This window comes from Sinohyriopsis cumingii, chromosome 1, assembly GCF_028554795.1.
Source record: "Sinohyriopsis cumingii isolate HCF-2022 chromosome 1, ASM2855479v2, whole genome shotgun sequence".
NCBI lineage: Eukaryota > Metazoa > Mollusca > Bivalvia > Unionida > Unionidae > Sinohyriopsis > Sinohyriopsis cumingii.
Genome location: NC_142961.1, coordinates 20,067,429 through 20,094,787, shown reverse-complemented (window position 1 = coordinate 20,094,787; position 27,359 = coordinate 20,067,429). Strand labels below are relative to the sequence as shown.

Genomic DNA, 27,359 nt, shown 5'->3' with positions numbered 1-27,359 from the left:
TAAAAGTCCAGAGGGATAGTTCATCTGCAGGGTGTCATTTGCTGTCACTGTCAGATTTCTAGAAAGTATCATTTGTTATCATTTCATGATGAACAAACCAGGTTATGTTTTGAAATTACAACTGTCATTATGTAAATACCTATGCATGTTTTAAGAACATAGTCAGTGAAAGTACTTTTTAAATATATTTTCTGAAGATTTTAATTACCTTGCCTGCATTAGTTTTCTCATAATATCAGTTTGAAACTGTAAGTGAATGTGTCATAGGGTAAGAATCTGGTTTAGGAAATATCTCTTCATTTTTCTGTTTTATAATAAATTCAGCACCTACATTAAGGAAATTATACAATGTAGAAAGCAGTGCCCAAATATTATGTGATAGATGATTTACCTTAAAAGATATCTTTTGTAGTCAAAAACGTATGTATCAGTGCTATGTAATAGAAGTCAAGAAATGTTCCAAGGTAAAGGTTGTTTCTATCATCACTCTTTTTTTTTTAAATACCCCCCCCCCAGGAAAGCAATACTACCTAATCAATAGACAGCAACAGTATGTACACCATAAATTTGCAATCCTATCCGTGTATTGTTGTAATGGAATTACTCTAGTTCATTTCACATAGCACCATGAATTTTATCATATTGTTGTAATAGAATTACACTATAGTTCATTCCACATAGCACCATACATTTGCAATCCTATCCATATATTGTCATAATGGAATGATACTTTATTTAGTTCCCCATTGCATCATGAATTTTAGCCTATATATAACTCAGTAAATTTTCTGGTAATCATCAGTAAATGTAAAGTACCTAATTCATTTCACACTAAGTATTTAAAATGAAGTAGGTACTGTTAGCTGCATTTAATGACAAGGACCCGAAAATTTACTGAGTTACAGATACTATAACATTTGCGATGGTGTTTGGAATGAGCTGTGTTATGGTGTTTGGAATGAGCTGAGTTATGGTGTTTGGAATGAGCTGTGTTATGGTGTTTGGAATGAGCTGAGTTATGGTGTTTGGAATGAGCTGTGTTATGGTGTTTGGAATGAGCTGTGTTATGGTGTTTGGAATGAGCTGTGTTATGGTGTTTGGAATGAGCTGAGTTATGGTGTTTGGAATGAGCTGTGTTATGGTGTTTGGAATGAGCTGAGTTATGGTGTTTGGAATGAGCTGTGTTATGGTGTTTGGAATGAGCTGAGTTATGGTGTTTGGAATGAGCTGAGTTATGGTGTTTGGAATGAGCTGTTGTGGTGTTAAAATGTGATGCTGTTCATTATGAAGGCAGATTCTTTACTGGTCAGAAACTTATTCATTTCATTTTCTTACTTTAAAATGTTGTTTACAACATATTTTTCTCCACTCAGTGCATGTAATCAACCATGAATTGATGAGATTGGTTGAGTAACATTTGTACATGATTTGGTCTTTTACCAACTTTTCCATCCTTGCTGGTAAAAGCATACCAGTAGTAGTGCAACCCTTATGTTAACGCTGTGATATTGCATGTGGTTTTTTCTGTTATGCTAATTTTTTTATTTTCTTCATGCAGAAAGTTTTAGTTGAGACATCTCAGGGAGTTTCTTACGAAGGAAAGCGTCTTGATGCCAAGAAAGTAAGTCATATTCCATTATAGGTTGTTCTATTTAATTTTAGCTTAAAGAAACTATTCTGGACAAAACACAATTTTGACTGATATCACAGAGGTCTCGCTGTGATTTTAAAACTAGGAGTCCAGAACTCCCATTTTGGTAAAAATAGGAATCTCAGTAGCAAAGGTTGCAGTCCCCTCTCAGAAAATGTGAACTTTTCAGATTAGAAGAACTATTGGTTGCCACTGATTTTAATTTCCACATTTTTTGTAACACTGACATATAGCCTATTTGCCCATCAGAGTGTGACTGAATTTGGTCAAAGGAAAGGTCTTATTCCAAACACTAAGCCAGGCATCACACACTTTCTTACACTTGGCTACTGTTCCATTTGAACTATCAGTTCTAGCAACTTCAGCACTCTTTTGAATATCATTACAATCTTCATCAGTTTGCCGTTTAACCCCAACCCCAATTTGCAAATGGCACTTTGTCAAAGTCTGAACATGTCTTGATTTCGAGGTTGCATGGACAACTTATTCAGCTACACTCAGAAATGAACACAATAATGAAAACTAAAGTGTCTATTTGATGTACTCTTACAAAAAACCATGTGTAGATCTCTGGGTCTTCCTGCCTTTGAATTCAATCACTGTCAATATCAGCACATTTTCCCACTCAGCAGTCAGTCTTTGAACTTGCCGCCCAGCTATTGCATCATATTCTTTTGATGTATTCTTATAAATGACCACATATACATCTCTGGGTATTTTGCTTCAAAATTCAATCTTTGTCAATATCATCCCATTTTCCCACCCTGCAGCAAGTTGGAGTTGCATCATGTTCTTTTAATGTACTCTTGTAATGGCAACATGCTCATGAGGGATTCTTTAAGCAACTGAATTCTGTCATTGTAAATATCAGTACAGCTAATTGACCAACACATTTTCCCACTCAGCAGGTCTTAATGCAGGACAGGTAAGTCTTTGAATTTTTCTGCCACCTCTTACCTGTGTAAGGAGGACTCCCACCTAAGTGATTATCTTCGTCCCAGATAAAACATTTGCATCCAGATATGCATGATTAAGCATTTCTGAGACCCCTGTAGTACTGTCCTTTCAACAATGTGTTAGATGTTAGCTTTACGTGTCACCTAAACTGATGATACTCAGAGCTCCAGTGGCTTGCAACATGTCTAAAACTGATTCCTTTCCTTTTCAGGGATCAAATCAAGTAGGAAATAAAGAGGAAGGCCTTTATGAGTTTCTTTCGTATTTTAAAGATTTTACCTTTATCTTATTTTAAAGATCTTTTTATTGACTTTTTACAGTTGATAATTTTCTTGTTCTTCTACATGTTTGTTTGTTTAAAATTGTTTATCTTCCTTTGTTTGTTTTGCTACTCTTTCATCTAAGTCTTTATTTCCCTTTAGCCTCATTGTGCATGAGAGACTTCCCAATTTTTAATTTGACCACAATCTGTATATTTCTGAAATAAGGTCTGTTTTTACTCAGTATGACCCCCAGTTCTTAGACTAATGGGATCTTTGACTCTCAGTTATGCACCCCTAGGGGAAACACTGATCTTGACAGTTTTAGAACTTTGTTTAATCAGTGATATTATGCTTATCTGCCATTAAACCCTATTCAGTATGACCCCGTTATAACATGATGGTCATGGTCCATAAAACCCTATGCAGAATGACCCCATTATAACATGATGGTCATGGTCCATAAAACCCTATGCAGTATGACCCCATTATAACATGATGGTCATGGTCCATAAAACCCTATGCAGTATGACCTGTTTATAACATGATGGTCATGGTCCATAAAACCCTATGCAATATGACCCTGTTATAACATGATGGTCATGGTCCATAGAACCCTGTGCAGTATGACCCCGTTATAACATGATGGTCATGGTCCATAAAACCCTATGCAGTATGACTCCGTTATAACATGATGGTCATGGTCCATAAAACCCTATGCAGTATGACCCCGTTATAACATGATGGTCATGGTCCATAAAACCCTATGCAGTATGACCCTGTTATAACATGATGGTCATGGTCCATAAAACCCTATGCAGTATGACCCCGTTATAACATGATGGTCATGGTCCATAAAACCCTATTCAGTATGACCCCGTTATAACATGATGGTCATGGTCCATAAAACCCTATGCAGTATGACCCCATTATAACATGATGGTCATGGTCCATAAACCTGACCATTTTATGTACTGCACCATGTTATAATGAACCATGTCAGTTAGCTGAAGAAAATGATGCAGGCACAGAAAAATGGAGGGGTGTGTAATAATAATAATAATAATAATGTGGACTTGGTATGGTACCTAATTTTCAGAAGCTCTAAGCACATTGCAATATTAGATAACACATAAACACATATATAGACAAGGTTACAAAAACAAGCACCAATTACAAAACAATAACATGCTGACAGTAACTAAGGAAGTGAACGTTAAGTCTGTTCTTGTAGTCAGAATAGGTGAGTTTTAAGAGCAGCAATGAATGAGATCACAGTGTCCTTGTGTCTAAGATCTATTGGCAACTTGTTCCATGTAGCTGGGCCCTGGTATGCAAAAGCACTTGGCCCATATGAGTTTTAACAATGTGAGCAATGAGAAAGTGAGTGTCAGCAAAAGTGTCTAAATAATGTGTAATCATGGGTGAGGCCATATAGGTATATTGGACTGGAGCCATTCAACAAAATTGAATGAGTAGCCAATGAATGTTATAGAGCAAAGGGAGGGAAGTGTGCTTAGGGGATGTGTAGCCAGTGAAGGTTATAGAGCAGAGGAGAGGTGTAGCCAGTAAAGGTTACAGAGCCGAGGGGAGGTGTAGCCAGTGAAAGTTATAGAGCAGAGGGGAGGTGTAGCCAGTGAAAGTTATAGAGCAGAGGGGAGGTGTGCTTAGGGGAGGTGTAGCCAGTGAAGGTTATAGAGCAGAGGGGAGGTGTAGCCAGTGAAAGTTACAGAGCAGAGGGGAGGTGTGCTTAGGGGATGTGTAGCCAGTAAAGGTTACAGAGCAGAGGGGAGGTGTAGCCAGTGAAAGTTATAGAGCAGAGGGGAGGTGTGCTATGGGGAGGTGTAGCCAGTGAAGGTTATAGAGCAGAGGGGAGGTGTGCTATGGGAAGGTGTAGCCAGTGAAGGTTATAGAGCAGAGGGGAGTTGTGCTTAGGGGATGTGTAGCCAGTAAAGGTTACAGAGCAGAGGGGAGTTGTGCTATGGGGATGTGTAGCCAGTGAAAGTTATAGAGCAGAGGGGAGGTGTGCTATGGGGAGGTGTAGCCAGTGAAGGTTATAGAGCAGAGGGGAGGTGTGCTGTGGGGAGGTGTAGCCAGTGAAGGTTATAGAGCAGAGGGGAGGTGTGCTATGGGAAGGTGTAGCCAGTGAAGATTATAGAGCAGAGGGGAGGTGTAGCCAGTGAAAGTTATAGAGCAGAGGGGAGGTGTGCTATGGGGAGGTGTAGCCAGTGAAGGTTATAGAGCAGAGGGGAGGTGTGCTATGGGAAGGTGTAGCCAGTGAAGGTTATAGAGCAGAGGGGAGGTGTGCTATGGGGAGGTGTAGCCAGTGAAGGTTATAGAGCAGAGGGGAGTTGTGCTTAGGGGATGTGTAGCCAGTAAAGGTTACAGAGCAGAGGGGAGGTGTAGCCAGTGAAAGTTATAGAGCAGAGGGGAGGTGTGCTATGGGGAGGTGTAGCCAGTGAAGGTTATAGAGCAGAGGGGAGGTGTGCTATGGGGAGGTGTAGCCAGTGAAGGTTATAGAGCAGAGGGGAGGTGTGCTATGGGGAGGTGTAGCCAGTGAAGGTTATAGAGCAGAGGGGAGTTGTGCTTAGGGGATGTGTAGCCAGTAAAGGTTACAGAGCAGAGGGGAGGTGTAGCCAGTGAAAGTTATAGAGCAGAGGGGAGGTGTGCTATGGGGAGGTGTAGCCAGTGAAGGTTATAGAGCAGAGGGGAGGTGTGCTATGGGAAGGTGTAGCCAGTGAAGGTTATAGAGCAGAGGGGAGTTGTGCTTAGGGGATGTGTAGCCAGTAAAGGTTACAGAGCAGAGGGGAGGTGTAGCCAGTGAAAGTTATAGAGCAGAGGGGAGGTGTGCTATGGGAAGGTGTAGCCAGTGAAGGTTATAGAGCAGAGGGGAGGTGTGCTATGGGAAGGTGTAGCCATTGAAGGTTATAGAGCAGAGGGTAGGTGTAGCCAGTGAAGGTTACAGAGCAGAGAGGAGGTGTTTTCAAACTCAGAGAATGATCTGAGCAGCAATGTTTTTTACCTTTTGAAGTAAAAGAGCGGGTACAAAATTACATGCCTCCCTCATTGACACAGTTACCATGTTAAATCAAGCGGGTACAAAATTACATGCCTCCCTCATTGACACAGTTACCATGTTAAATCAAGCGGGTACAAGACTACATGCCTCCCTCGTTGACACAGTTACCATGGTAAATCAAGCGGGTACAAAATTACATGCCTCATTGACACAGTTACCATGGTAAATCAATGCATTTTTTATGAGAAATACACATGTAGTGAAAACAGAAATTGCATGTATAGTATTTAACTTTATTCAGAGAACATTGCGTTGGTACATATATTGGTATATATATATGTATATACATATCTGATGTATGGCATGAATTGAGTATCAACATTAAAAGGTAATGGTAAAAGCTTTACGTTTCCATGTACTGTTATCCACAGTAAATGTCTTCTAATTAACACTTTTATACCTATTCATTTGAACAATTACAGCAAGAATAATTTTCATTAACAATGGGGACATTTTTTTAGGGAATGGATGACATTCACTTGTGAACTGCACTGCTGAATGCATCTAATAAGATATCCAAGTTACCATGCATGTGTTGGCAGCTTTTGTTTTTTCATGTTTTATAAATTGTTGCCCCCATTTGGAACAAGTTGACTTTGATGTTTAGCAATGTACTTAAACTGATTTATAAATTCAGGCGAGAATCAACCACTGCATCATTTGGTACTTGGTTGTGCATACAATTTAAAGAGCAAACATATGTTGGATATTGTTTAAGCAACGGTTGCACACAGAATGCATTGAAGACATTATAAAAAGAAGACTTGATGGCCTTATTTTTCATGGATCAGTAATAACAAGATTATAAGATGACATCTGTCAACATTAGGGGGCCCCGAGTGGCCAAGTGGTCTAAAGCGCTCACCATTATGGATCACTGCCATCTCACCTCTGTCTGAGAGTTCGAGTATCGGATTCGGCTAATGTGGTTATGTGAGAAAGCTTGCCAGTACCTTCTCGTGGGTCGGTGGTTCTTTCCGGGGGTTTCCTGGGTTCTTCCTCCACCATTTATACTGACCGCCACATATAGCCTATCTTGTGCTGAAAAATGGCGTTAAACCCTACAACAACAACAACAACAACAACAACTGTCAACATTAAACTAAGATCAAAGTCCTCAAAGGGTCCAGTCATTCACTCATATTTCCAAAAGAAATTGGTTAAAATTTAAATTTCAGGAGCCATGCCATGATCATGTTATATTTGACTTTGTACACAATGTCTTTTTTTGTTGAACCTTTAAGGAATTTTTTCTCCTCATTTTCATGAAAAATAATTGTACATGAAATTTCAGGAGGCATGCCATTATTGTCTTATATTTGGATTTGTACATGGTATCTTTTCCAAAACTTTTTATACATTATTTCTCGTACTTTGAAGATTTTTTTTTCATGTATTAAAAAATACATGCATATGAAATTTCAGTAGCCATGCCCTGATAGTGTTATATCCAAATTTGCATTATAATGGAGCATGCTGCAACGGGGACACACTGTTGCATGCATACAGTATATGTATGTACATATATACATACAAACACACAGACAGATGTACATTTATGGTTTGATTTAGTGTTTTAACACAGAGCAACACAAATATATAATATGATCGTGGCATGGTTTCTGAAATTTTAAATACATGTACGTGTATTTTTCTTGTACCTGGAAATAATTTTTTTTTAAAGTACGAGAAATAGTGTGGAAAATGTTTATTTTCATTTGGAAGAAGAGTTTGCGTTAGAATTTGAATTTAACAATTTCACCAGGTTCTTGAAGTGTTATGCCAAAATAAACATTATCGGAAATGTTACTTATTACTGATTGGCCTGGTGTCAGGATAATGTGACTGGTTGGGGCATGATGCCCCAGTGCAAGATATGACTATAAACTGCCACACCACAGACATTGTAGTGATATGACTAAAATTGTTAAGGCTAAATTAAAAATCCAAATCACACACATCAATGGGAGTCAACTCAGCCAACAACACCAGGTCATTTGTTAATGCATGTGTATTACCTTCTGCTGAAACCACTGTCGATAAAGATGAACCATCAGTACTTTCTGTCAAGCATGGTATAACACCATGAATACTTTCTGTCAAGCATGGTATAACACCATCAGTACTTTCTGTCAAGTGGGTTGGTGGTTCTTTCCTGGGTTCTTCCTCCACCATTCATACTGGCCTCCATGTATAGCCTAGCGTGTGCTGAAAAATGGAATTAAACCCTACAACAACAACAACTTTCTGTCAAGCATGGTATAACACCTTTAGTACTTTCTGTAAAGCATGGTATAACACACATCAGTACTTTCTGTCAAGCATGGTATAACACACATCAGTACTTTCTGTCAAGCATGGTATAACACCATCAGTGTTTTCTGTCAGTCATGGTATAACACCATGAGTACTTTCTGTCTGTCATGGTATCAACACAGCGATTTATGAGTTGTGAAATTCAGCTTAGAGTCCCCTTGGTTTCTAGATTTCCCAACCCATCTGAAACGCCAATCATCAAAGTTTCAAACATCATCCCAGAAATGAAAGCAATGCGAGTAAAGCGGTCACAGTGAGGAAATCAAGGCAAAGATAGCCTGATACTCCATCAGTAAAGGCCTCTAGTGTTTGTACTTAAGTATTCTGCAAGTCAAAGTAAAGGTATTAAATGAAAAACAAAGCACACAGAAATGGATCCATTTGAACTTCTAACAATCTTAGAAGTCGAAGTAGGAAGGAAACCAGTTCATATGGTAACACAGAGTCAAGATCACTTTTCAGTGTTGACAAAATGGAAAGTAAAAGCAGAAAGGATCACACTACAGATTACACAGACACAGTATGGCATTTGATTAGCTCAAGGATCCTGCAGTAGGAAAACCAAAGTATGTGGTTTGACATGCATGATGTTGATTATCCATACAGCAATAGTGATTGAGAGCAATGGTAAACTAGAACCAGTCTGAATTGAGATCAGACCCTAGAGGGTCCACTTCTCTTCACCTTTCATATGCAGAGTCACTGTGACATCTGGTGTGCTCTGCCATGGACAGAAAGGGAACCTAGTTTTTATGAAAATAGGGAAATGTGCCATAAGTAAAAGATTTAAGCCATATACATCTTTGAGTACCCAAGCACCAAAATTTATCAAAATGACTGTATCATGTGAAAATTTAAACCATTTCAAAGTTTGAAAATCCAATGCAAGTGACTATATCTGGTTGACATTTTGTTTTGAATAACATTATTGGGTTGAAATTACAGATACAAGTTTTTTATACATTGAAAATAAAAGTATAGTCATCTGAAAATGCTAGTCATTATAACAGTATCTTGAGTTTTAATATTTATAATTTTAAGCAAATTATTTATTTGTCAGATGAGAACAAAATTAACAACTACTGACTGCTAGAATTTATGCCACTGAATATCTGCCAGACTGGTTGGCATGTATGTATATTATGCTGGTGTACCATGAAAGTATGCTTTAACATACAGAAACAGAGAACTGACATTGTGGAAGTCCTACATCCATTTGAACTGACATTGTGGAAATCCCACATCCATTTGAACTGACATTGTGGAAATCCCACATCCATTTGAACTGAGATGTGGATTATTACAACTGATAAAACTGCCCCAGCTGTATGATGCTAGATGGGGTCCATTGTTATTATTTGAAATTCACAGTCCTAAGTAAGGCGTTCTTTATATTTTGAAATCTGTCAAATTCAAGAGCTATTGTGACATTAAAACTAAAAGGAACATGGATTGTGATACATGTATTAATGGAAGCTGAGACTTGATTCACTGTACTTTTCAGATATGTGGTGTATCCATTTTGCGTGCTGGAGAGACAATGGAGCAGGCCCTGTGTGAAGTGTGTAAACACATCAGCTTGGGAAAGATCCTAGTACAGACTAACCTTGATACAATGGAACCTGAGGTAAAAACACGAAGGCTTTTGCTAATTTTTGTACCCTACAAAAGGTATCCATGGTTTTTACATTTTTTAAAGTCATTTTCATCTGTTCCATTTTCTTTTTTTTTAAGTTTTAGATCACCTCTTCAAAATTAGATATAATTGTATGCTGCCACCGTCATCATCAACAATTAAACAAATGCATACACACATACACACATGTACATCTTTACTTTACAAACACAAGTTCAGCAATGGCATTCATACATAAATGCAGAATCAGATGTACTATACACATGTACAGCCTTAATGTACAGCCCCAAATTCTGCATCAGCATTCATACATAAATGTATATACACATGTACAGCATTACTTCACAGCCCCCAAGTTCTACAATGGCATTCATACATAAATGCATATACACATGTACTATACACAAGTACAGCGTTACTGTACAACCACAAGTTCAGCATCAGCAGTCATACATAAATGCATGTATACAGCCTTACTGTATCTCAATAAGTCTTTCTTCCTAGGTCCTAGGCAACAATTTGGGGTCAGTTTCATAGTATCCACCACCTTGGGAGGGGTAAGGGGGCTAATTGTTATGCACGTACACGTCTCCCTCAATAACGTGTGCACAGTGGGGTCCAAAAATATTGGCCACAGTACAAGTGAGGGTGCGGGTTACTGGGATACCATTGATAAATTGGGATAGGATGTACATCTGTCATCAATAATGAGAATGGGGGATTAAATGGTGGAATACTTGTTTTATAATTTTGTTGGGAATAATTGGCAATAAATATATTTTCTAATATTGTTCATTTTTCTGCATCAATTACCTTTAGGATATTACTTCACAAAGTTTCCATACATGTCACATGTACCAGTGTAGTCATTGTGTATTTCATCAATGCTTGGTTTGCATGTGTATTTGGTTTCATTCTAATGTAAATGTTGATTCAGAAAGAATTAATTTGCATTTATTTATTTAAGCAATATATCGAAAACTCCAGTTTTTATTGTTTTATTCGTAAAATCAGTTTCTTATCAGGTTATTGCAAAATTTGTGGTTTCTTTGAGCAAATGTCTGAGTGCCAATTGGGCAATTTTAGGTTCATTACAAACTTTGGATTTCACATCTCCACAACTAATCTTTGGCAATGGTAGTAAGCTTGTCATGCTTTTCCTTGGTTCCCTTGCTGGCCTTGACCACAATTGCAAAGGAGTAGGAAAAAACACAGATTATTGGTAATTACTTTAATTAGGATAGTTACAAAATAATATTTAATGAGTGTTTCATTGGTCAAAATGAGTTTTGTTATGTGTATTTAATTTGCATTTTTTGTTAGTTATTTTTTTATATCATTTTTTTTCATTACATGGTTTTTTGTAATGTAGCATTTTATGTTGGACTTAACCTTGTCCAAAATCAAGTTTATTTTCTATTTGACCTGAATTGATGTTTTTATATTTTATTCTGTAAATAACTAATACATAACTGAAATATTCTCTGTGGCTATGTGCTTAATAGCAGGGTCATTATTAATAGAAGTAAATGTTTATTTGGGTCTTGGTCTGGGTTATTGGAATTCACCTTGTGTACCTGACATAGTCCAGGTTCTAAATTGTATTTTTAGTTTATAGGTTTCTAATAATAACTAACATTTTTATTTTGTATACATCAGGATCATTCTAGAAGGTTTTTTTCCATTAGGTAATATTGTTTTTTTATATAGAAAATTCTAATCATGATCAGAGGTCAGGTAAAAGACTATATAATCACTGAAGGGAAAATTCATTGGTGGTTTAAGATCTAGCACAATCAAGTTTTGTATTATATATTGTGACCAGTAATTGATTTTGGGCTGGAATGTATTTCTTCAAACTATTGATTTCAAGTGATTATGTTCTCTGGAAATACAAAAGTGTTCTGATAAATTTCTTGGACAGAGACATTCACTGGAATTTATGGTGAATTCAAACCTGGATTTATATTACTGTGATTCAACAAAAGACTGTTGACACATCAGCATTATACAGGTTACAACAAACATATCAACACCTTCATCATTGGATTTAATTTTGACTTCTAATTTTATTCAGGACTTTAAATTATTAGGACTTGTGACTGTAATTCTCGGATTATTTGGGATTTTATTCACAAGACCATAATTTCTTTTTTATCATTTTCACTTTGAATTCTAGGGAAATAAATTATTTGTTGAATTTTACAAAACTTGTTGCTTTTTCACTTGTTTCTGTTACTTATTTTAAGAGCATAGACTCAACTGTTGACACAGGGACTGTGACTGCTAGCCCTTACACAGGTAAAAATTGCAGGTGTTTGAACATTTTTTTCTACTTCTTTTTACTTGATTTGACACAATAGTGCAAAAGATGCAGTTAATGTGATAATATAAAACAGGTCTACTTTTAATATATTGTACAATGCAACAAATGTACAATGCAACAAAAACTTCTTCAAGTCACAGATCAAAACAGTCTGCATTTAATTGTGTTCTCATGAAAACACTTGTGGGCATCATTGTGACATTAGTTAACACACTTCATGTCTGAATACAAGAAGAAATGTTCACCTTTATGATGGTTACACTAAAACCAAAATAATAGATAAAATTGAAACACAAATGTCACTTGACAGACCTATTTGATTGGTATTTATTTCTTAACGTGTTGCCACCAGAACACAATACCAACATTCTCTCTAATCAATATTTTTATGCTGTATTTTTATTTACAGGTTATTTTTTTTAAATAAAGAATATTAAACAAAATTTAATGACTTTTGAATAAAGTTGTGAATTTCATGTTTCTGAATTTTAGGGCACCAACTGCCATTTTTAACATTAAAATGAGCATTATAACTAGGTTTCATATTTTACCTAAGTTTTGCATTGAGCTCAAGTCTATATACTGTTCTGCCTAGCATCATGAAACTTGGTGAGGAGATGCATCTTGATACAGTACTACACCCTCATTTAAAAAATAGCTCACTGTGACCATATTTCATACTTTAAATTGGGTTAAATGCATTGTTACAGTTTATACTGGAATCGTGAAACTAAGTGATTTCTACATCCTATTTTGGTACAACACCTGTACAAAAAATCACTGACCTACATTGCACATTTTACTAGATTAGGATTAAGTTTTTGTGTTTTGCTAATGGCCACACAAGATTTTTGTGTTTTGCTAATGGTTACACAACAAGTTTTGCATGAGATACGTTTTTATGTGCATAACTCCCTCATTTTAGTAGGGTCATTATGACCCATATTTTATGCTTCACTGACTTGGGTTAGATTGCGTTAGATGTTAATTTCTCAGGCACTGTTCATGCTGGAATATGCATCACTGCTAGTACCACACTAATAAAGCAATAAGTATGTATGATATATTTCATCTTTTATGTCATTGGTAAAGCTTTTACATTTGGCTCATGACAACATACATATTTGGCCTGCTGTATGCATACCATCTTATCTAGAATGATGAAACTTGGCATGAGGGATGTATAGTAATATGTACACTGCCCTTATTGCAGAAAGAGATATTGACCCGTATTTCGTTAAAGGGATATGATGAATCATGCTTTCATAGACAATCTTACATTTGTGTACACTTTGTTTTCAGTTGCATTATTTGAGGCTACCTAAGGACATTAAGGAGTCTCATGTGATGCTAATGGATGCTACTGTGGCAACGGGAGCTGCCGCCATGATGGCTATACGAGTGTTGCTGGACCATGATGTGCCAGAAGAAAACATAACCCTGCTGTCCCTTCTTATGGCGGACACAGGTAACCTGTCACTTAAAGGTGACTGAGCAGTCAGGGTAGGATTCCAGTACATGCAAGACTAGAAAGAAAAGAATGCATCTCCGGAATTTATGTATACTTAACACTGCACATAAATTTTAGAGCATTAAAGAAAAATAAACTCTTACTTTCATGCTGAGTAACTAGAAAATATTCAATTTTTTAAATTTAAATCCACTGAGCAGTTTGAAAGCTGTGACCATTTAATTTCCATTGTTTACATCAGTAGTATGGGGTACAAGAGTGAGCATGTTGGATATCGTTGTGATGTCACTAGATCACATTACAGTTTATTGTCAATACAGTGGTGTGCATATTCTTTGTAAATATTTTGATTATACATCTAATCAGATTGTTTCTCTGTTAATTTAACTGTTTTGAGAATTATTAGCATTTGTTCCGTACACATTGTGTATGGCTTTGCATTTTCTTCACTTTTTTTCACTTCACAACGTGTTAGTGATTCTAATTTTGTTGTGCATTTGTTTTGCCAGGTTATGTATTTTGTTAAAGTTTCCCTGTCTTTGCATAAATTGCGGTCTTGGGACTTGCCTTAATTCTCAGTATTGTTCATTATAAATCATTGTAATTCATATTACCTGTATTGTGAATTGTGCTGACATTTGTGTTGCATGCTTAGTCATAGAACAAAGGTTACTTTTCAATGTTTATTTCAGATTTCTTTCCTTGATTTTTGCTGTCTTTTATTAGGAATCATATAGACTTTTTTTTATAAGTTAGTAGTCCGTAGCTTTTCTTGTTAAATTTTGAATTTGTTTTCATCATCTTAAATGACGTAGAATTCCCCACATTTCATATACTTACATAAAGTAGTTTAAGTGAATAATGTAGATAGAAATATTTCATTGATAGTAGGTTATAAAAACAGGTAAAACCAGTTTTTCAGCTAATTTTTTTTACATTTGAAAATATTCATTGAAAAATTTATGACTTTAAATAAAAATGACATGCTTTTTAAAATGGTATAAAACCTGTTAAAATTATTTGAAAATCCAATGTCACTTCATTCTCTCATGTTGATGCACCAATGACTGAACAAAATCCCAGTTCTGCACAAACGCTTGTCTGATGGGGCTTTAGTATGAAACGTCCATGTTATCAGTGTGGATCCTAAATCAAAGACATTGCATAAGAATAACCTGAGTTTTTTATAGGTATTATCAGTTTGATGTCATAATAAGTGTGGCCGCTTAAGATTTTACAGTCATTCCTACTCATTAATATTCTGTTTTACCCATTGCAGGTGTTCATTCGGTGGCATATGCATTTCCAAAGGTGAACATTGTGACAACAGCTGTAGACAAAGAAGTCAATGACAAGTTTCACATTCTGCCTGGCATTGGTAAGAGATCATTCAAACCCACTTTTTATAATTCTACTGTACTGTATTTTAAAAACTTTGAACACAACACTCTTTTATTGAAGCTCAAAGTTCAAAATTGACTAAATATAACTTGATTCAAAATTGACTGAATATAACTTTATTTAAAAGAGGATAAGAATCATCATAGAGGTTTTTCTTATCTTGATTTATTCGTCATATTTGCTGAACTTTGCTAACATGGATGAGAGGTAGTATTAGAGGTTCAACACTCCCTCACTGTAGTGCCCTTCATTATAACATAGTTCTTGATAGTATGCATATATGGTCATGGATCCCATTTCATTGAGTGGTAGAAAAATTATATTCGTCATGTACTTTATTATGTGTCTTTCTCATTATAAGGTTGTCTCACAGTAAAGCAGTATGCTGTAGGGCTTCCATTTATAGTGTTATAATGAAGGAGTACTAGTTATAAAGCAGTATACTCTAGACCTTCCATGGACAGTGTTATAATGAAAGAGTACTTTTTATAAAGAAGTATACTATAGGGCTTCCATTTATAGTGTTATAATTAAGGAGTACTAGTTACAAAGCAGTATACTCTAGACCTTCCATGGACAGTGTTATAATGAAAGAGTACTTTTTATAAAGAAGTATACTATAGGGCTTCCATTTATAGTGTTATAATAAAGGAGTACTAGTTATAAAGCAGTATACTCTAGACCTTCCATGGACAGTGTTATAATGAAAGAGTACTTTTTATAAAGAAGTATACTATAGGGCTTCCATTTATAGTGTTATAATTAAGGAGTACTAGTTATAAAGCAGTATACTCTAGACCTTCCATGGACAGTGTTATAATGAAAGAGTACTTTTTATAAAGAAGTATACTATAGGGCTTCCATTTATAGTGTTATAATAAAGGACTACTAGTTATAAAGCAGTATACTCTAGACCTTCCATGGACAGTGTTATAATGAAAGAGTACTTTTTATAAAGAAGTATACTATAGGGCTTCCATTTATAGTGTTATAATTAAGAAGTACTAGTTATAAAGCAGTATACTCTAGACCTTCCGTGGACAGTGTTATAATGAAAGAGTACTTTTTATAAAGAAGTATACTATAGGGCTTCCATTTATAGTGTTATAATAAAGGAGTACTAGTTATAAAGCAGTATACTTGGGCTTCAGTGGACACAAATGAAGGAGGACTAGTTATAAATAGTATACTCTAAGGCTTACACGGACAGTGTTGTAATGAGTGAATACTAGTCATAATCAGTATACTCTAGGGCTTTCATGGACAGTGTTGTAATAAGTGAATACTAGTTATAAAGCATTATACTCTAGGGCTTTCATGGACAGTGTTGTAATGAGTGAATACTAGTTATAAAGCATTATACTCTAGGGCTTTCATGGACAGTGTTGTAATGAAGGAGGACTAGTTATAAATAGTATACTCTAGGGCTTTCATGGACAGTGTTGTAATGAGTGAATACTAGTTATAAATAGTATACTCTCGGGCTTTCATGGATAGTGTTGTAATGAGTGAATACTAGTTATAAAGCATTATACTCTAGGGCTTTCATGGACAGTGTTGTAATGAAGGAGGACTAGTTATAAATAGTATACTCTAGGGCTTTCATGGATAGTGTTGTAATGAGTGAATACTAGTTATAAATAGTATACTCTAGGGCTTTCATGGACAGTGTTGTAATGAGTGAATACTAGTTATAAATAGTATACTCTAGGGCTTTCATGGATAGTGTTGTAATGAGTGAATACTAGTTATAAAGCATTATACTCTAAGGCTTCCACGGACAGTGTTGTAATGAGTGAATACTAGTTATAAAGCAGTATACTCTAGGGCTTCCATGGAGAATGTTGATGGAGCACTTTCAACTTGTGAACTTGTTTGCATTTTGTGTTGAAAGAGTCTGAAGAATAAAGGGCCTGGTCAGTTGAAAACCAGAAACCTTCGCTTGGTTCAATTTTCAAGATAGGAAATCATAAGCCATGCCTCCCGTTTTTGTGGCCATCATCATAACATAAAAATTCCTGACTTGCACTGGATAGTCCATTGACTGACTGTAAAGGAGATTGGAGAAAGGAGGGGCTGTTAGATTGACAGTTTTTATAAAAATGTTCAAAAATGCCAAAAGAATGGGTGCTTTATAAAGTGTAATAATGTTTTTCTGTGGAGGCAGACTATGAAAAGAACACTGCCCTGTGAAGTTTAACCTTCAGGTGCATGCAGACTTTTGTTATTTACTTAGAAGTTGTACTCAATTTACACATCCAAGTAGTAACATATTCAAATACCTCTCTGTTTTTGCCTAATTTCCATAAGTGATGTCAACTGGCAGCTAACTATCCATTAGGTAACGATTAACCATCTAGTAGGTAGAATGTTCATGTGCAAATTATGATGCACTCAGCTCCCATATGCAGGGAAGTAACATGCAACTACAATCTCACTACATCCAACTTCCACCTAGGTCAAAAATAACCCAGCTTGTGGACTTCATGAAGTGTTGCTTAATTAACACTCAGAGGAAAGAATGAGGATCAAAAGTTCATTTCTAGAACATTCCAAGTTGTCAACAAGATCAAGTCTGTTATTCAATTTTAGTAAGCTACCTGACAAAGATCAGGTAGACCATGGTTTCCAGAGGGGGGATATGAATGTCCTGAACTCTACCAATGTAAACATGTTTACTACAAGTAATATTTAACTTAACATATAGCTATGTTATATGTTGTTTATAAAAAAAAGGACATACTAGTAAGTCAGGCCAGACTCCTACCTTCATTAATAGACAAATATCAGTCACATAAATACAGATTAAATATACATAACATATAATCATGGACAAAAGTCACCACACCATGCAAATTAAATATACCAAAATAATTGGTTGGACGAATGAATTTTGCTTAAATATGCCTTCTTATCGAGACAGTTGTTTCTTTGTCAGGCCAATAATGTTGGATACGAAGAACCTATTGTTAATTGTGTTTGACATAAATGCTCTCAGATAATAAATACTCATTTGTCAGGCCAATAATGTTGGATATGAAGAACCTATTGTTAATTGTGTTTGACATAAATGCTGTCAGATAATAAATACTCATTTGGAGATCTTGGTGCTGTTGGCCAATCCTATTGCAAGCCACTTGTATCTCCTAGGCATTTCTCTAGTTGCAACTGGCTGTCAGTATTTAATGAAATAAGGGGCCATCCATTTAGTATGTACACATCAATCTGGCAACGTTTGACCCCTACCCCCTTCCTGTACACATGCATACTGTTTTACACCCTCCCCACCTGCATACGTACACGTGATGCACCCCCACCCCTGAATTCTGTAGAGCGTCCTATATTTAATCCATGCAGAAACGAACAAAGACTAATAATATTAATGTGTTTAATAAAACAGATAATCCACCGACGTTGAATGTCTGGCTGCATCAAAGAAATAAGCTGCGTAACTTTTAAAAGTTTATCTAGTGTCCAATAAAATTCAAACACTGACTGAACCCAGTGAGTTTATATCAAGATACCTAGTGATTTTATATCATCAAGATACCCAGTGAGTTTATATCATCAAGATACCTAGTGAGTTTATATCATCAAGATACCCAGTGAGTTTATATCATCAAGATACCCAGTGAGTTTATATCAAGATACCTAGTGATTTTATATCAAGATACCCAGTGAGTTTATATCATCAAGATACCTAGTGATTTTATATCATCAAGATACCCAGTGAGTTTATGTCATCAAGATACCCAGTGAGTTTATATCATCAAGATACCCAGTGAGTTTATATCATCAAGGTACCCAGTGAGTTTATATCATCAAGGTACCCAGTGAGTTTATACCAAGATACCCAGTGAGTTTATATCATCAAGATACCCACTGAGTTTATGCCAAGATAACCAGTGAGTTTAAATCGTCAAGATACTCAGTGAGTTTATATCAAAATACCCAGTGAGTTTATATCATCAGGAGACCTAATGAATTTATATCATCAAGATACTCAGTGAGTTTATATCATCAAGATACTCAGTGAGTTTATATAAAGATACCCAGTGAGTTTATATCAAAATATCCAGTGAGTTTATGTCAAGATACCTAGTGAGTTTATATCATCAAGATACCAAGTGATTTTATATAAAAAAAATACCCAGTGAGTTTATATCATCAAGATACCCAGTGATTTTATATCAAGGTACCCAGTGAGTTTATGTCAAGATACCTAGTGAGTTTATATCAAGAGACCTAGTGAGTTTATATCATCAAGATACCCAGTGAGTTTATATCATCAAGAGACCTAGTGAGTTTATACCATCCAGATACCCAGTGAGTTTATATCCAGTGAGTTTATATCATCAAGGTACCCAGTGAGTTTATATCAAGGTACCCAGTGAGTTTATATCATCAAGATACCCAGTGAGTTTATATCATCAAGATACCCAGTGAGTTTATATCATCAAGGTACCCAGTGAGTTTATATCATCAAGATACCCAGTGAGTTTATATCAAGATACCCAGTGAGTTTATATCAAGATACACAGTGAGTTTATATCATCAAGGTACCCAGTGAGTTTATATCAAGGTACCCAGTGAGTTTATATCATCAAGATACCCAGTGAGTTCATATCATCAAGATACCCAGTGAGTTTATATCATCAAGATACCCAGTGACTTTATATCATCAAGGTACCCAGTGAGTTTATATCAAGATACCCAGTGAGTTTATATCAAGATACCCAGTGAGTTTATATCATCAAGGTACCCAGTGAGTTTATATCAAGGTACCCAGTGAGTTTATATCAAGATACTCAGTGATTTTATATCAAGGTACCCAGTGAGTTACGTCATCAAGATACCCACTGATTTTATATCATGATACCCAGTGAGTTTATATCAAGATACCCAGTGAGTTTATATCAAGATACCCAGTGACTTTATATCATCAATGTACCCAGTGAGTTTATATCAAGATACACAGTGAGTTTATATCAAGATACCCAGTGAGTTTATACCCAGATACCCCATGAGTTTATATCAAGATACTCAGTTTATATAAAGATACCCATTGAGTTTATATCATCAAGAGACCTAGTGAGTTTATATCATCAAGATACCCAGTGAATTTATATAAAGAGACCTAGTGAGTTTATATCATCAAGATACTCAGTGAGTTTATATAAAGATACCCATTGAGTTTATATCATCAGGAGACCTAATGAATTTATATCATCAAGATACCCAGTGAGTTTATATCATCAAGGTACCCAGTGAGTTTATATCATCAAGATACCCAGTGAGTTTATATCAAGATACACAGTGAGTTTATATCATCAAGGTACCCAGTGAGTTTATATCAAGGTACCCAGTGAGTTTATATCATCAAGATACCCAGTGAGTTCATATCATCAAGATACCCAGTGAGTTTATATCATCAAGATACCCAGTGACTTTATATCATCAAGGTACCCAGTGAGTTTATATCAAGATACCCAGTGAGTTTATATCAAGATACCCAGTGAGTTTATATCATCAAGGTACCCAGTGAGTTTATATCAAGAGACCTAGTGAGTTTATATCATCAAGATACCCAGTGAGTTTATATCATCAAGATACTCTGAGTTTATATCAAGAGACATAGTGAGCTTATACCATCAAGAAACCCGGTGAGTTTATATCAAGGTACCCAATGAGTTTATATCATCAAGATACCCAGTGAGTTTATATCAAGAGACCTAGTGAGTTTATATCATCAAGATACCCAGTGAGTTTATATCATCAAGATACTCTGAGTTTATATCAAGAGACATAGTGAGCTTATACCATCAAGAAACCCGGTGAGTTTATATCAAGGTACCCAATGAGTTTATATCATCAAGATACCCAGTGAGTTTATATCAAGGTACCCAGTGAATTTATATTATCAAGGTACCCAGTGAGTTTATGTCAAGGTACCCAGTGAGTTTATATCATCAAGATACCCAGTGATTTTATATCAAGGTATCCAGTGAGTTATGTCATCAAGATACCCAGTCAGTTTATATCATCAAGATACCTAGTGAATTTATATCATCAAGAGACCCAGTGAGTTTATATCATCAAGATACCTAGTGAATTTATATTATCAAGAGACCCAGTGAGTTTATATCATCAAGATAACCAATGATTTTATATCAAGGTACCCAGTGAGTTTACGTCATCAAGATACCCACTGATTTATATTAAGATACCAGTGAGTTTATATCATCAAGATACCCAGTGATTTTATATCAAGGTACCCAGCGAGTTACGTCATCAAGATACCCAGTGAGTTTATATCAAGATACCCAGTGAGTTTATATCAAGATACCTAGTGAGTTTATATCATCAATATACCCATTGATTTTATATCAAGGTACCCAGTGAGTTTATATCAAGATACCTTGTGAGTTTATATCATCAAGATACCTAGTCACGGGATGGTCCTGGCTTTTAAAAAGCTGTTGCCAAAAAAATCGCCAACCTCAATATTTTGTCGCCAATTTTCAAAAAGTGTCGCCAGAACAAGTAGTGTACATTTTTCCAAGTGTTAATTTAGTCTATTAATGTAACAGGCAATGAAAATTACAAAAGATGGGTTACTTAATTCTTTAATTACAACAAGCATTAGCAAAATGTTACAAAGTGTTACATGAAGATCCGTCGCAATTTTAGGGCTGCCCACTTGTTGAATGCAGTTTCAAAGTCTAATTTTTCACATCTGTACATGCTGATTCTCATGAAATTCTCGAGAGATGAGATGCAGAGTTTATTTCTGATGTCAGTTTTTATGAGGTTCATCTTACTGAATCCACGTTTACAGTCCACAGCACTGACAGGTGACACCAGTAGTCTATCAGCAGCCCCCCCCCCCTTATGGCTAGCTTAACAAAGCTTGTAGTGAATTGCTTCCTAAATCCCAAGAATGATCACTGAATGCTGTATAAATTTTCTCGACAAACAAAATAGGATCTACATTCCCACGAATGAAACTTACACGAATCAACACCTGGCAATATTGGACCGTATATATAAGCATAAATTCACACCCAATTTAGAGATTCTTTCACTCTTGTATTTTGAGAAATAAATAATTATTATTAATTATGCAAAACTGGTTGTTGTTTTTGTTTTGTGCTATTTCTTGTTTCGGAGTTTAAGTCTCAGCAGCCGTAACACGGATTGATGGCAAAAGGAAAAGATCAATGAGTAAAATGCTGCACTGGCGACAGACATAATTGTGATTGAGATTTTTCCATTTGCATTGTATTTATACATAGTAGTCAGTACTTCAAAGGTTATCAGTTTTCTATGAAGGTTCAGCAAAACTATTGTACTGGTATATGTAAAAAAAAAAAACAAAAAAAAAAAAAACAGAAGATTTAGCCATTCAGTTAATTGTATCTGTTCTATTCGCGTCTTCAGAAGTCGGTCAGTTGTAGGTATAGTTCGGTAGCATGATTGACTGTATCACAACATACTCAGCCCAGATGTCAGCATAAGCAGATTATGATGTAACAATGCACTGTAAAGATGGGGTTGTCAATACGAACAAAGGATTGTTTGTGTAACAGATTGATTCCAATGCATTGCTTAGTCAAGTTTGTGGCTTCCTTTCGTTCTCCCTTTTAATTTATCCAGTCCAAATCTATGATTGTATGTACAAATTAAATAACCAAAAAGTCTGTCGCCAAAAAAATCGCCGGATGGGATATTTTTGTCGCCAGTAAGGAAAAAAATTCGCAATTTGCGACATTGGCGAAGCCCAGGACGATCCCTGCTAGTGAGTTTATATCATCAAGATAGCCAGTGAGTTTATGTCATCAAGATACCCAGTGAGTTTATATCAATATACCCAGTGATTTTATATCAAGGTACCCAGTGAGTTACATCATCAAGATACCCAGTGAGTTTATATCAAGATACCTTGTGAGTTTATATCATCAAGATACCTAGTAAGTTTATATCATCAAGATAGCCATTGAGTTTATGTCATCAAGATACCCAGTGAGTTTATATCAAGTTACCCAGTGAGTTTATATCAGGATACCCAGTGAGTTTATATCAAGATACCCAGTGAGTTTATATCAGGATACCCAGTGAGTTTATATCAGGATACCCAGTGAGTTTATATCAGGATACCCAGTGAGTTTATATCAAGATACCCAGTGAGTTTATATCAGGATACCCAGTGAGTTTATATCAAGATACCCAGTGAGTTTATATCAATTTACCCAGTGAGTTTATATCAGGACACCCAGTGAGTTTATATCAAGATACCCAGTGAGTTTATATCAAGATACCTTGTGAGTTTATATCATCAAGATACCTAGTGAGTTTATATCAAGATAGCCAGTGAGTTTATGTCATCAAGATACCCAGTGAGTTTATATCAAGATACCTTGTGAGTTTATATCATCAAGATACCCAGTGAGTTTATATCATCAAGATACCTAGTGAGTTTATATCATCAAGATAGCCAGTGCGTTTATGTCATCAAGATACCCAGTGCGTTTATGTCATGAAGATACCCAGTGCGTTTATGTCATCAAGATACCCAGTGAGTTTATATCAAGATACCCACTGGTTTGCTTGAGTTGCTTGTGATAAAGTTGAGAATATTCCTCTCACAATGTTAATCTGATGAATGGGATAAGATCATCAAGATGTTGGATGATCAGAGGTTCATTAGTAAAAGAATTTATATCAGTATTCAGCATCTTCCTTTTCTAAAACATGCTACTACTGTTTACAAATTGCCATGAAAGTATCATGGATACATTGATTCGTGCTAACTTGGAGACATCATCTTGTTTAAGCCTGCAGTTTAGGTTGTGCTTCGTGAAATGCAAGTCAGGAGCTGATTGTCAATAGTGAATAAAAAGAGTAATCACCTGAACACCAGGACTGAGTTACATTATTTTTTCACAAAATTATTTTGGCATATTTTCACCTGGCCTGCCCAGTAATGTCATATTCTTTTTATCCTCAGGTAACTTTGGTGACCGTTACTTTGGAACAGATTTCCTTCCAGACTAGTAAAGCCTTGAAGTACAGAATAAGTGTATAGATGTGTGCCAGGACAGTTACATTCATCATTTCAGTTTGTCGCTTTGGGTATCTTTTGATTGAAAGATATTGCAATACCTGCATCAGATGTTTTATATTCAACTTGAATCTCTTAGGGGACCAAGTTTACTGCTCAGACTTTCATTTAGTGTTAGGAACATGTCTCAACTCACTTTATATTCTGCTTATTACTCATTTGTCATTAATCCTTTTTTAAATACATCCAGGTTTGCCTAGATCTCCTAAAATATTTCCCAGATTTGTCAGTGTTTTATTTTTACTAGATTTGTCACAATTATTTTTGTGTTGTAAAACATGGATTCTACTCATGTTACATTCTCTCAATGTGTTGTCAAGCTTGTCTGTCAGAAGCTCAGTATTTTGCAATCACTTTAAAACATTTTCTTGATTTGGTTCTAGATATATTGTAATCATATTATATTTTTTTACACTGGACAGTTTAATCATACCTGTCAAAACTGAACGCTATATGTCTTTGTGGAGTCAAAATTGAATTTACAGATTTTGCAAGTTAGATGTGAAATATTACATTTTTCTTGTATGCATGATTTGAAATAGGAAATTATATTTGCAAAATGATACTTGTAGAATTTAATAAGTGAATTTGTAAAATAAATTTCTTTTTAATGTTGAATCAGAACAAGATTCTTTCTTTTAAAAATTATGCATTCAGTTTTTTTTTTATTGTTCTGTTTGTAAAATATTGATCTTGTGATTTCATTGACAGTAATAACCTCTGAGTGCCAAATCAGAAATTTCAAGTTTAGTACAAACTTTGGAACTTGCTTCTCCATCATTAACCCTATCTGTGAAACTTAAAATTTTAATGCAGCGAGTACACCTTTTGATTGGTTTCCTTGCTATTTTTAATCACATTTGCAAATGAGTAGGATAAACCACTGATTAATGTTTGAGACTTGTAATTACTTGTTTAATAAAAATATTTAAACTGGTGTTTAAAGATTGAACTAAAATGAGTTGACATATGACCATGACCTTTTGCTCTTATGCAGGTAGGATTTGTGTTAATTTTTTTGTTCTATCCCCATTGCTTATACGTAAATAACATTCTAATATGGCACAGGTCCACTTTTAATTGATTATAACAAGTCTCAAACATTTCTGCAAGTCGGGGAGGAAAACAAGCACTCAGTTAAGTTTTTATGGAAATATTTGCAGGTATCACTGTAATGTCTGCTGACACTTTCATGTTTTTGAATGCAAAAGGGCATGTCATGTTTATGGAAATCACATTGAAAGTGAATTAAAAGATAAAAGTGAACATGAATTTTGCTTGACAAGACATAATTGGCATTTGTTGCTTTCTAACATTTTATTTGATAAACATTTTGTCCTATATTGTTAGTTACAGTGTACTGAGATATTTATTTTAAAGAAAATTTGACAAAATATATGACTTGTTAAAAGTTGTGAATTTCAGAACGTTGATTCAAATTTTAGGGCACTAAATGATGTTTTTTATTTTTTACCAATTTTGACTTCATTTTTCTTCATATTGAGCAAATAGAATAGAATCCAGTTTTTTTGGGGGGTTTGGTGGGGGGGGGGGCTTTTTTTATAAGAAAATATAAGAAAAACAGATCCTCACCTGCCTCTGCATTATAAGTGTGTTCACAATTATCTGGGTACATTAAAACAATGGAGCAATGTATTTTCATGTCGTGTGCTTTGTGTTTCATTGAGAGTACATGTATATTTTTAAGTTTTGTTTTAGTGTAGTATTAATGCTTTTGGTATGCTTATATGCATCAGTTCATTTTAGAACAGCTGGCAATAAGGTCAAGCAAGCTTGTTGTCTGTTCATGATTGCTGTTTAGATGTAGAAAGACTAACGTTCTGATATGCATCATTGCTTTTTATAGCCTTTAGCTTTTAGTTTTCATGTTTGATCACCTATGGTTCCCAGGTTTATTAATACCACCAAAGGTGAGCACTGAAGGTAGATCTTTATTTTTGGTCCAATACAGAGTTTATGATCTTGTTGGAAGGAAAGTTCTGGATTCTGCTGTCAGGATTACTCAAATAACTGCTGTAATTGTATAAATATACATATGAATTAAATTAAAATATGGTGCTTAGTCTGCATTTTAAAAAGCAAGATGAGATGTTGCACATCTGTAACACTCCAGTATGTCTTAAATGGGCATTACTCATTAAAATTGACTCTAGGAGATAAATTTATAATTTATTGGGCTTATTTTAATGGTCAATAATAATAAATCAGAATATACTTTGAAATTGTAGTACTTTTTAAAAATTAATTGGAAGATGAATTCATGGGCATTAATGCTTTAAAATTGACTCCAAGTTGTTTGTTTTTTTACTGCCGTAATTAAGAAATCTAAAGATGGGTTTGTGTGTTTAATTCATTCTGGTAATCCATATATGGATTACAGTAGTAAATACAAGTAATCATTTTTTTTCTTCAAATACTGATTTCATAAGGCATTACATCATTACGGGTTGCAATCCATAATAACAGGGTGATCTTAGTTCAGGGGTTGTAGAACATAGTTACACTAAAAAGATTACAATTTTAGCAAAGTTCGTGTTGTATTAGCAGGGTGTCCTTTGTAACAGGATGGTCATTTCTTGGCAGTATGCCATGTTTACAAGGATTTTTTTTTAGCAAGAAAGTGAACGTTTTTTCTGTTATGATCATTTAAATAATTAAAGACTTTTTCAGTTGTCTCTGAGTTTTGATATCCATTTTTTGCCCATTGTTTATACAGCAAAATCTTTTTAAATTATATATTTTTAAATTATGTAATTTTCATTCATATAACATGGTTCTTATCAGACCTTGTTATACATACATTATTGTAACAGAGTTCAGTTAGAATCAAAGAAAGGGAGAGTGCCATTCCCCCCAAAGGGGCACAGAGCATGTTAAATTCTTGTAAATGAGCATTTCTTCTTTGAATACATTACCCAATCATAATACCTTAGGAGAACTACCACTACCTTGCAAATCCAGGACACGTAGTACTAATGATATGGAAAAATGGGAACCTGCCTGGAAATGGGTGAACATAAAATAGAGTATATATGAGTTTGGCTAATCAGGATCGGTTAATAATGTAAGTTATGTTTTAGAAAAAAGAATCTTTTGATAGGTTATCCTAGTTGTAAGTGA

General features: G+C 35.3%; 1 protein-coding gene across 1 annotated transcript in view; it reads left to right on the top strand.

Moving 5' to 3' along the window:
• LOC149806520 (uridine-cytidine kinase-like 1) overlaps window positions 1-26,914 on the top strand; it is a 65,665-nt gene extending 38,751 nt beyond the window's left edge. The window contains exons 10-14 of the mRNA XM_089954184.1: window positions 1,559-1,621; window positions 9,768-9,890; window positions 13,528-13,693; window positions 14,976-15,074; window positions 24,105-26,914. Coding sequence (XP_089810310.1) covers window positions 1,559-1,621; window positions 9,768-9,890; window positions 13,528-13,693; window positions 14,976-15,074; window positions 24,105-24,151 — 498 coding nt within the window. The 3' untranslated portion in view covers window positions 24,152-26,914. The remainder of the gene's footprint in view (window positions 1-1,558; window positions 1,622-9,767; window positions 9,891-13,527; window positions 13,694-14,975; window positions 15,075-24,104) is intronic.
• Window positions 26,915-27,359: the final 445 nt, after the last annotated feature.